Raw genomic sequence first — 12,234 nt, 5'->3', positions numbered from 1 at the left:
CAATTAAATTACAAGTTTATATAATATATTAATTTTTAAAATTAAAATTAATATTATGTAGAAAATTCTTAAAAATAATTAAAGTTTTATAATTATATAGAATATATTATTGTATTTACTGATAGTTTATAATAGATTCTCTATATAGTGAACTGCCAAAAGAATTGATCTAAATTATTCATTATATGGGGATTCATTACATACATAAAGTATATCAAGAATCAAATGTGCTTACTGTATCTGAAATTCACTATATCGGGTGGTTTCTTTATTAACACAGAATTTTTTTAATATTAATTCAACTGTATTAAAACCTTAATATAGACCCACCATTTGTTTCCTTCTAAAATTGGTACTAAAATCAATGTGGCGCTAAATCGAAGAATCTTAAACAATGAGAATTATATAGAATAATGAGGCCTACACATACGTTTAAATTTGATAGTGATTTGGTGATAACACTGTTTCATAATGCGATATTGATCCATTTAATGTCGATGATTTACGAGGGTTGCACATTTATCATATTGAGATTCGACTGTATAATACAGTCCACATTCGATATAACGATCCACATCGATAGGATTTCGATACTGGACCATAATAATTCGGAAGTCATTAATATGCTACATTATTTTAAAAATTCAAGCAATTCTATAGTATTTTTACGGTAAGAACACTAAATTATTTATTATGTTTCTGTTTTTATTTAGGGATTTACCGCAAATGCTAACAGGAGCTTCGATATAAGGGATATTCCCACTAATGGATGGCACTACATCCATACATAGAACGTTATATCGAGGATTGACTGTATATATATACAGTCGAACCTCAATATAACGACATACAAGAAATTAATACAATACTTCATCCTTTTTTCTGATGCTTAAAATAGAATTTAATCGTTTTACATTTATCAATAGTTCTTATACAAAATTTACTGTAAAAATTATACGTTACAAATGTTAATTTTTTAATTTTTTTTTACAAAAATATATTTTAAAATTTGCAATAAAAATAAAAGTCGTTTAGGAATTAGAATTAATGTAAAATGCTGTTCATCCGTATAAAATGAATGATGCAAAAAATAGACATTTATCAAGATAAAGAAGAATTATGATTTTCTGTAATGACTAAACGAGAAAAAATAGATAATTTCGATATTAGAAAAATTATAAAATTTACTGTAGAAATTTAATATATTAAAAATGAATACATTAATTAACATTACAGCTTTTAAAGAAGTGTTTCTAGACTTCATTTTTGTGGTGACATTGGTGGAAGTTCGATTAAAAATATATATATATTAAAGCATTAAAAATGAATAAAAATTCATGTTAAATCTCTAAATAATTAGAATATTTTATGATTAAGATGTAAAATTAATCATTATAAAAAATGTTAAAGTAAAAAAAATTAATAATTGTCGTCCAAAATTCGGAGTACAATGACCCATAAAATGTCATTAAATATTTGCTATTTTTTAAAAAAATTATTATTATTATTAAACAGAACCGAATTACATTATAATTTTAATTATCATAAAATAAAATAAAATAATAATAAAAGTAAAATAAAACAAGGAATCGATAACATTAATATTCTTTTTTTAGTGATTTAGATAATAGAAAATTCATATTTTTAGTATTGATTCACTTACAGAATAACTGAAATCGAATGAATGATTTGAATTTCATCAACTTACCATTAAGTATATATACTGAGATACTTATAGAATCAGCATTTGAAGGACCGCAGGTGTAATTTCCGGAGTAGTCTGCTTGTGCATCCTTTATATATAATTTACTGACAACTGTATCGTTTCCAGCTTTCTGTAATGATATTTCTCCTCTCGAAGAATCATAATTGATCATTCTTTCGTTATGAAACCAAAAAACGAAAACTGGAGGTACTGGACTTTGAGTTATGACACAAGTCAAGTTAATAGAACTTCCTGTTTTGATATAAAGTGGATGAGGTCCTAGTATCGATGCTTTTGCCTCTGAAATATGAGAAAGAATATTAATGTTCCTGATAAAATTATGTATCGGTGTATCATTTTTTTAACGTTTAATTTAACTTATTTTTGATTTTTTAATTTTTTAAAATGTTTTATTGCGTGTCAGACTGGTCTATTTTTAGCTGAATGGTGTAAGAAGAAAGGATATAAAAAAATGTGACGTGTGGAAAAGAACTGTGAATGAAGATGGAAGGAAAGAAAACCGCTACAATACTTTGTAAGAAATTTTAAAAAATACATAGAAAAGAATGAGCAATCGTTACAATGCCGGGCAGCAATTTATAATCATATTTTTAATTTATTTAATTTAAAATATATGCTCTCCATCTCAAATGTCTTGCTCCGCCCCTGTACATCATACTTTTCCTGATAACAACAGAGTGATGTCAGTCATCTATGTAAGTCCGTATGGGGGAATTTTTGAATTGAAATCACGTGATTTCCGGTATAGACCTAAAGTTACTATATAGTTAATCGGAGCCTTCTAATCCTAAGATTTCCATATCTGTTCATGAGATTAAGGAAGGATAGACAGTGGGAATTTACAGGTCTACAATTTTTTTCAAATTGAAGCCCAGCACTTGTGTTCAGGAAGATGAATTTGGGAGAAATGAGCTTTCAGAAATGAGTTGTAAACACGTGTAAAAACATATTAAACTTACCTACAACGTTGAGATTGACAAAAAAGCTAATTTTTGGATCCGAACCAACTTGGCATTCGTATAAACCAGCATCATTTAATTGAGGATATCTTATTTGTAGAGACCAATCATTCGTTCTTTCCATATGAATAGCTTGAAACCTAGCATCTGTCGTATAAGTCTCTAATCCAACAGTTAGAACATGAAAATCCTTTCTTCTTATCCACGATACCTGAAATATAATAAAAGTTAATAAGAGTATGGAGAAAGGAATAATAATAATAATAATAATAATATTTCGTTTAACGATGATATAAAAGATAAATCTAAAATTATGTAGGTGATAACTGGTAAAAGTTACGCTTACACGAGTTAAGTGTAACTAACATAAGGTAGTCGACAAGCAATGGTGACGAAGTACCTAAAGACACATAACTACATAGGCACTTGACGTTATCACAGCGGGACAACGATGTTTAAAGAGGCCATTTCATAAACACAGGCAAGAAGACTTGCTTAGAAGAATGAAATGACACCGAAACAACGACAACAATTTGCTAGATTTATGAACCAATCGTTATAAGTAATGTTTCCGGAATGGTGTCGTCTATCACTCTGTAACTTGCCACAAGAACTAGTGTAAGTTCTTGCATGGTTTTTATAACACGTAAGACAGAAGAAGGGAGGGGAAAAAAAAGTAATCAAAGGATGAAGTAAGTCTTTGATGTGATGTATGTTATGTTAAAATCGCTTTAAAAATTTTGTTATGGTCGATATTGACCATCTGCTAGGGTTATGGAGAAATTTTTATGTTAGTCTGGTGATTTTTATCAATCATCTAAGCTTTATGGTGTTGTTTTTTCCCCTTTTTTCCTTGTATTTACCGTGTTGTAAACTCTGTACTTTTGATAATCATCACTTACTTCACCTAAATAAACAAGAATTTTATACATTTTTTACATTTTATATCAAACCAAACAAAGCTTAAATTTGATTTAAAAAAAACAACACAAATAATCAATTATTTATTAAAAATTTAACTTATTTTTTTCACCTAGTTTAAACGATTGTTTATGTCTTGTAAATCGGACAGACAAACAGACAATCACACAGAAGAATGCTCACGTAATTTACATAAATGAAGAAATGAAAAAAGAAGAAGAAAAAAAAACAAGTAATTTACAATAAACGTTAAACAGAAAATCGTTTATTTACAAAGTTTGAACTCATTAATTTAAATTAGTACAGCTACACGTGACTGAAATTGATTAATAAACTTGTTTAATTTATAAAAATCAAAATAAGTATAACAAAATTAGTTAAGTTGTTGCTAAATAAACAGATTTAATAAGTACAATAGCAGATTTATCTGTACATTTCTATATACAATATTTACTTCTGAACAGCTACCTGACCCTAGAAGATAGTAGTGACAATCGATAACACTAAAACTCTATCGCATGCTGCCATCTGTTGTTAAAAGAAAGAACTGTTTAATTAACATTATCATCTAATTTAATCCCCCCCAAAAAATACAATAAAATTATAACTTTTTTTAAGAAAAAATAAAATATTTAATTAAAATTTTTAAATCTAATTTCATACCTTTCGCTTAAATTTATGTAAATACAATTATTACTATTTTTAATATAAAATTTAACAAACACTCTCAGGAAAAAAAAAACTGTTATTTATTCAATAAACACATTGAAAATTAATTATATAAATTTAAATAAAATTATTATTATTATTAATTTTTTTTTAAAGAAAATGAAAATTTTGACTGGCAGATTTTCAATAATTATGTAAATCTTTCGGTAATGTAATAAATTTTCTACTTGAATAAACTTTTCCACTTAATGGAAAGATACAAATTTCAACAAATATGCAAATAATCATGATTTGAAACCTTTATATATATATATATATATTTCATTATAACAAATTTAATAAAGTTATAATATATTTTGTAATATTTGCTACAGTAAATACTTCTCACGGATGCTGGAGTGCTGCTCTGATATTAAACCATGTATTAATTCGTGTTTGTGTAGCAATTTAATGCATACAATTCGAATTTAATGTATGAAAACAGGATAAATTATCGATTTTTACCTCTTAATTTTCGATTAATATACAACTTTAACTGATATTTTGCTTCATTTTTAAGAAATTTAAGTCACTTTCTACGTGTCTTGCTTCGTGTTTATAGTTGTTTAATATATACTAAAATAAAAATTTAAAAAAAAATTGTTCTTTTTAAACCTTTAATTTATATTTTAGATGTAAATTTAATTGATATTTTGCTTCATTTTTAACGAAATTTAATCGAGTTTCTAGGCATTTAACTTCTTAAATTTCTACCCAAACATTAATCTATTAATTATCTGTAACTCAGATCTACAATAATTACCGAAAGTAATTTATTTACTACAAATTCGAGAAGTAATAATTTAACAATTTGTAAAGTCTAGCGAAAAGAATCTAACGATTTAAACGTTAATTATTGCTTTTTAATTAATTGAAAAAAAAAGAAAATAATAATAATATTTTCTAAAAGTTATTAAAAATACATTTAGTAAGAACTAGGAGCGACGTAAAAATGAATAAATAATAATATTAAAAATGTATATATAATACATGAAAAATTCTAGAGACAAAAATCAACTGACATCTTCATCACTTTCGAATTTGCAAAATGTAACAATAAATAAAAATCAAATATCCATTTGGCATTTGTTTCTACGCGAAATGAAAATTTTTCCGAGGAGTAAAATAAAGAAAAAAATAAAAATAAAAATAAATAAGTAAAAAAAAAAAAAAAAAAAAATTATCACATACTCTTCTTATGTTGAATGAATTTTTCATTTTGAATATTCCCACAGGAGTGTGTTCTTTCATCCGTTTCTAACATCCTTTTCTTGAAGAAGGATGCAGATCCTTCATCAAGCATAAAGATTGGATTGAGTCAAAGAACTTTGTCCGCTCTTTGATAACGTATTTAAGCTGACGAGGTGAATGACCTTTGCAACTATTCACTCTTGCTGACGATAGTTGAAGATGGCATTTCAACTGTTCACTTATATCCTTCAATCGTTCCTCTCTTAAACGTAACTATATCGTTCGTCTCTTTACATTTAACTATTTTTCATTGATTTGTAATAAATGTTCTAAAGTCTACAAAATTGAAAAATATCCTCTTCAAAAATTTAATCTTCAAATTTATTTATAATAGGGGGGAAAAATACAATTAAAATCTTCAATTACGAATGAAATTTATTATGTTTTAACTCGTTATTATTTTATTTTCGCGTGTAATAATAATAATAATTAAATTTTTAAGCGTAATATTTTAAAATATTTATTTTATAATTGCTTAATAATTAATAATTTTTTTCTTTCTTTTTTTTAAGATTTAAAAATTGAATTAAATCTAATTATTATTTTTATTGTAATTAGATTTAATTGAATTTTGTGATACTAGATGACGCCACCGTTAGTGATACGTACCGAGAAAATTCAATCAATAGTTCAGCAAATGCGACATTTTGCAGATACAACAGATGGTGTGAGACCAATAATAGAATTCCCTTTTATAAATTAATTATTGGAAGTTGAATTATTTTATTTTAAAGCTTTTGCGTGTTTTCGTATATACCGATAAATTATTATTATTTTTTTCCTTTTGTTTCGCTGTTTTAATTACGTGTAATGCATATGTCCCTGTTAGAAGATAAACTTGAAATAACGTAAATAAAATAAAAATATTTAATATGAAAAATTATGTTTTGATTCCTCGTGAAGTAAACGTGATTTATCGTGGCTTTTAAACACTAGAAATTACATAATGTTGTCGATTTTAAGCACGTGATAAATGACAGACCAGATAACTTTCCAACACAACAAACACGCGATGAGTATTGTCAATTTTCAACACTATAAACACGTATAAAAGATTTTTTTCTTAAATAAAAGCACGTAGATTAATATTTTATAACAGAAATACGTGGTATATTAATTTATAACAATGTATGTATTGATTATTTTTTACTCTTAAAATCACGAAAAAAATGTAAATATTAACTTAAAATAAGAAAAATTTCACGAGAAACACAAGATTAAACACTTAAATACATGCTTAGAATCATATAATTGTTTAAATATCATGTATTGAAAAATTATTGCAATCACTACACATTAAAATGTATTATTAAAAGAATAAAATTGAAATAATAGAAGAGAATATATTAATTTATATCACTTATATGTTGATTTTAATACTAAAAATCACAGAAATATGTAAAAGTTGACGTAGAATAAGACAAAAAAAATATTTACTACATAGATACAAGAGAAACAGAACATTAAACACTTGAAATATGAGTTTAACACAGCTCCAGATACTAAAACCCTATAGAGAGAGATTATAATAGTTTAAAACACAAAACTTAAGGGTTTTATTGCTAAAAAAAACTGGAATTATCTCAACCATTACACCTTAAAACTATTATTAATAGTTTCTGAAACAATAAAATCGAATGATATATTAATAAAAGGTAAAAAAAACAACTGTTTCACCTTTAAAATTCGTGTTACTGACTCGATATTTATTAAAACGAAAGAATTTAAGGTTATAAAAAAAACCAAATTTCACAGAAAAACAATTATGTAAGGATTAAAACAGGATATTAACTGAAAATTTATTAAAATATTCTAAAAATAATCATTTAAAAAGAATTTATATTATTAATTGAAACAATAATAATTCTCAATTGAAATATGGGAACAATAAAAGAAATAATAGAAATTTAGGAAATAAAATGCAATTAATTTAAGGATAAATCAAGAAAAATTTACGATTATTTCCCCGTTAAGAGAATAATTACAATTATTTTTCTTAACGAAATCGACGAGAAATTCTCTAAAATGGTTCTAAAACAAACAAAATAAAGTAATTTAAAATACAAGGAATAATACTTAAGCAATTAGTAATAAATTTTAAAGTTAATTTTAATAAAACTGTAAAAAGTTTTATAAAAAAAAAATATAGTAAAACTTGTTAAACATAATTCACATTTTTTTCTGTAAAAAATTTATTATTTTCACAAAGAATAAAGGCAGAAAAAAAATTAATATGCACAACTTGTTACTTCACTAATATGACTATTAAAATTTCAATTTAAAAATTAAAAAAGGAAAAAAAGGAAAAAAAAAACGAAAGAAAGAGCAACTTTAACAATAAATTGAGTTATCATAATACATAAAAAAGTAACAGCTTTATTGTTTATATAGATTGAAAAACTTTCAGAATTGTTATAAAAGCGTGACGATGTAGGAGACTCAATTAAGACACTTCAATGTTGATATTGGCTCCATTGGCAGTATATTGCTGCGTGAAGACGTGAGATGGCATCCTTATGTCTAATCTGACAGCAGAGTAAAACATACGCTGCTTATTCGACAAACCGTTCTATAATTCAGGTCACGTAGTGAACTGACATCACATATATCAGAAAGGATCACTGAGTTGATATACCTAACTAACTGTTTATTAATTTTGAATATTTTGCATTTATATTCATTAATTATAATAATTTAATTTCCTTTCCAATTTTTATTAGTAAATTCACTTTCGTTTTTTTTTCTTTCTCTAAATTTTATTACGAATTTATTTATTTTATCCATTTTCCTTTCTCCTTCATCTTCGTTATCATTGTGGGTGGGATGCTTGGATTATAAGATTAAAAAGTTAAGTGAAAAAATGTAAAAATTAAATATAAAATTCAAAAATAAAACAAGTAGTTGAATGATTTTTATTCATTTCATCCATTTATCCTCCTTATTTATCCACTTATCCTCCTCTTCATCTTCGTTATCATTAAGGGATGCTTTGATTAGAAAATACAAAAATTAAATAAAAAATTCAAAAATTTATCACATACTCTTCTTATGTTGAATGAATTTTTCATTTTGAATATTCCCACAGGAGTGTGTTCTTTCATCCGTTTCTAACATCCTTTTCTTGAAGAAGGATGCAGATCCTTCATCAAGCATAAAGATTGGATTGAGTCAAAGAACTTTGTCCGCTCTTTGATAACGTATTTAAGCTGACGAGGTGAATGACCTTTGCAACTATTCACTCTTGCTGACGATAGTTGAAGATGGCATTTCAACTGTTCACTTATATCCTTCAATCGTTCCTCTCTTAAACGTAACTATATCGTTCGTCTCTTTACATTTAACTATTTTTCATTGATTTGTAATAAATGTTCTAAAGTCTACAAAATTGAAAAATATCCTCTTCAAAAATTTAATCTTCAAATTTATTTATAATAGGGGGGAAAAATACAATTAAAATCTTCAATTACGAATGAAATTTATTATGTTTTAACTCGTTGAAGATGGCATTTCAACTGTTCACTTATATCCTTCAATCGTTCCTCTCTTAAACGTAACTATATCGTTCGTCTCTTTACATTTAACTATTTTTCATTGATTTGTAATAAATGTTCTAAAGTCTACAAAATTGAAAAATATCCTCTTCAAAAATTTAATCTTCAAATTTATTTATAATAGGGGGGAAAAATACAATTAAAATCTTCAATTACGAATGAAATTTATTATGTTTTAACTCGTTATTATTTTATTTTCGCGTGTAATAATAATAATAATTAAATTTTTAAGCGTAATATTTTAAAATATTTATTTTATAATTGCTTAATAATTAATAATTTTTTTCTTTCTTTTTTTTAAGATTTAAAAATTGAATTAAATCTAATTATTATTTTTATTGTAATTAGATTTAATTGAATTTTGTGATACTAGATGACGCCACCGTTAGTGATACGTACCGAGAAAATTCAATCAATAGTTCAGCAAATGCGACATTTTGCAGATACAACAGATGGTGTGAGACCAATAATAGAATTCCCTTTTATAAATTAATTATTGGAAGTTGAATTATTTTATTTTAAAGCTTTTGCGTGTTTTCGTATATACCGATAAATTATTATTATTTTTTTCCTTTTGTTTCGCTGTTTTAATTACGTGTAATGCATATGTCCCTGTTAGAAGATAAACTTGAAATAACGTAAATAAAATAAAAATATTTAATATGAAAAATTATGTTTTGATTCCTCGTGAAGTAAACGTGATTTATCGTGGCTTTTAAACATTAGAAATTACATAATGTTGTCGATTTTAAGCACGTGATAAATGACAGACCAGATAACTTTCCAACACAACAAACACGCGATGAGTATTGTCAATTTTCAACACTATAAACACGTATAAAAGATTTTTTTCTTAAATAAAAGCACGTAGATTAATATTTTATAACAGAAATACGTGGTATATTAATTTAGAACAATGTATGTATTGATTTTTTTTACTCTTAAAATCACGAATAAAATGTAAATATTAACTTAAAATAAGAAAAATTTCACGAGAAACACAAGATTAAACACTTAAATACATGCTTAGAATCATATAATTGTTTAAATATCATGTATTGAAAAATTATTGCAATCACTACACATTAAAATGTATTATTAAAAGAATAAAATTGAAATAATAGAAGAGAATATATTAATTTATATCACTTATATGTTGATTTTAATACTAAAAATCACAGAAATATGTAAAAGTTGACGTAGAATAAGACAAAAAAAATATTTACTACATAGATACAAGAGAAACAGAACATTAAACACTTGAAATATGAGTTTAACACAGCTCCAGATACTAAAACCCTATAGAGAGAGATTATAATAGTTTAAAACACAAAACTTAAGGGTTTTATTGCTAAAAAAAACTGGAATTATCTCAACCATTACACCTTAAAACTATTATTAATAGTTTCTGAAACAATAAAATCGAATGATATATTAATAAAAGGTAAAAAAAACAACTGTTTCACCTTTAAAATTCGTGTTACTGACTCGATATTTATTAAAACGAAAGAATTTAAGGTTATAAAAAAACGCAAATTTCACAGAAAAACAATTATGTAAGGATTAAAACAGGATATTAACTGAAAATTTATTAAAATATTCTAAAAATAAAAATAATGATGTTATTGAGTAATAAAGTATGGGATATTACAGTAAGTAGATAGAGTAATTACAAATATTCTAAAAATAAAAATAATGAATAGTTATTTGTCATATATTATTTCGTTGTGTTCAAATCCCAAGATTATAATCATTAATTTAAAGATTACAATTTTTTAGCATTAGTAACGCTATATCTCACGACTCGACATCTACTTCAAACTACACGCGAGAATATTTGTAAAAATTTGTTCACGCAAAACATTCATTTTCTTAAGTATTTTTTTTATATAATTGGGCTGAAATTTGAAAAAATTTAGACCTATAAATTCCCACTATCTGTGGTTAAATGTCTTTTATCTCCAGAACGGTAGCAGATAGATGAAAGTCGAGACCAGATATGGAAACCTTAGGGGAAGGAGGGTTCGATTAACTATATACGAACTACCGGTAGAAATCAGAAGTCACGTGATTTCAATTAAAAAAAATCACCCCAGACACACAGTTACATAGATGATCAGCATGACTCTGCTGTTATCAGGAAAAGTATGATGTACAGGGGCAAGACACTAATTTGAAATCAAGAGCATATATTTTAAATTAAATAAATAAATTGTGACAAATAAATTATTATAACACTTTCACAATAAATAATTGCTCGTTTTTTTCTTATTTTTTTTAAATTAGTTTTTTTGTTAGAATAGTTTGAAGAGGAGAATTCGAACTCGTCGTTTCGGATGACGATTCTTTGAGAAAAAGATTGTTGTTGAACTGTTGACAAGAACTCCCATGGGGCAAAATTCCCTCCCTTATGGCTCAGTAAGCCGTCAGTACAATCGCTTCACTTCATCCTTATCCCATCCTTGGGGTGTTAGGAAGAAGCTGAAGCATTCAGTCCATCTACAGACTAGTCTAATGGATGTCAGTTCTCATTTTATATCCTTTCTAAAAAGTTATGTACGGTAGCAAACCCGTATCTTTGATTGGATTCCTTCCTTACTACCTTTTAAAATATGTAGGATGTCATATAAATGATCATCTGGATGAAATTAGCTTTACCTTTCTTTTTTTCCCCCTCGATATAACGTTATTATCGGTTTTGTTTCGGTAATAGCGTAAAATAATTTATCGTTTCTCTAATGTAAGCGGAGGTGTTTCGAACGAAATGATAAATCTGATGTGTGCCCTCTCGGAAAATTGCATTCGCTCTACATTCTACTGTTGAAAATCTTTAATCTTTGAGGCAAATATGCAATGCCTCGCTATAAAATTAGATATATGTGTTTGTTTTCTACAGGGTTGACGTGATATGTTACGTCCGATATCACTGATTTAGAAAATATGTCATAGTGCAATACGATCGTAAATTTTTGCCCTTAAATTACGTTTTTTTAAAACCCGTTTTTAACGTTATATATTCTAAATTATGTAATATTTACAGTATAGAATATAATTATCTAACCTTAAAAAATTTTATACGTTTTTTTTTTTATGTTGCTAAATAAACAGATTTAATAAG

The 12,234-nt window shown here is 25.8% G+C and overlaps 1 protein-coding gene across 1 annotated transcript in view; it reads right to left on the bottom strand.

Moving 5' to 3' along the window:
* The window catches only part of LOC111620726, a 50,383-nt gene that overhangs the window by 2,179 nt on the left and 35,970 nt on the right, over positions 1-12,234 (bottom strand). Inside the window, exons 3-4 of the mRNA XM_023362750.1 lie at positions 2,686-2,896; positions 1,709-2,005 (exon numbers count right to left, since the gene is read on the bottom strand). Coding sequence (XP_023218518.1) covers positions 1,709-2,005; positions 2,686-2,896 — 508 coding nt within the window. The remainder of the gene's footprint in view (positions 1-1,708; positions 2,006-2,685; positions 2,897-12,234) is intronic.

The sequence above is a fragment of the Centruroides sculpturatus genome, unplaced genomic scaffold, assembly GCF_000671375.1.
Source record: "Centruroides sculpturatus isolate CEXI.00-Female unplaced genomic scaffold, Cexi_2.0 scaffold102, whole genome shotgun sequence".
Taxonomy (NCBI): Eukaryota; Metazoa; Arthropoda; class Arachnida; order Scorpiones; family Buthidae; genus Centruroides; species Centruroides sculpturatus.
The sequence above is the reverse complement of the archived record's forward strand: the minus strand, read 5'-3'. Positions and strand labels throughout refer to the sequence as shown.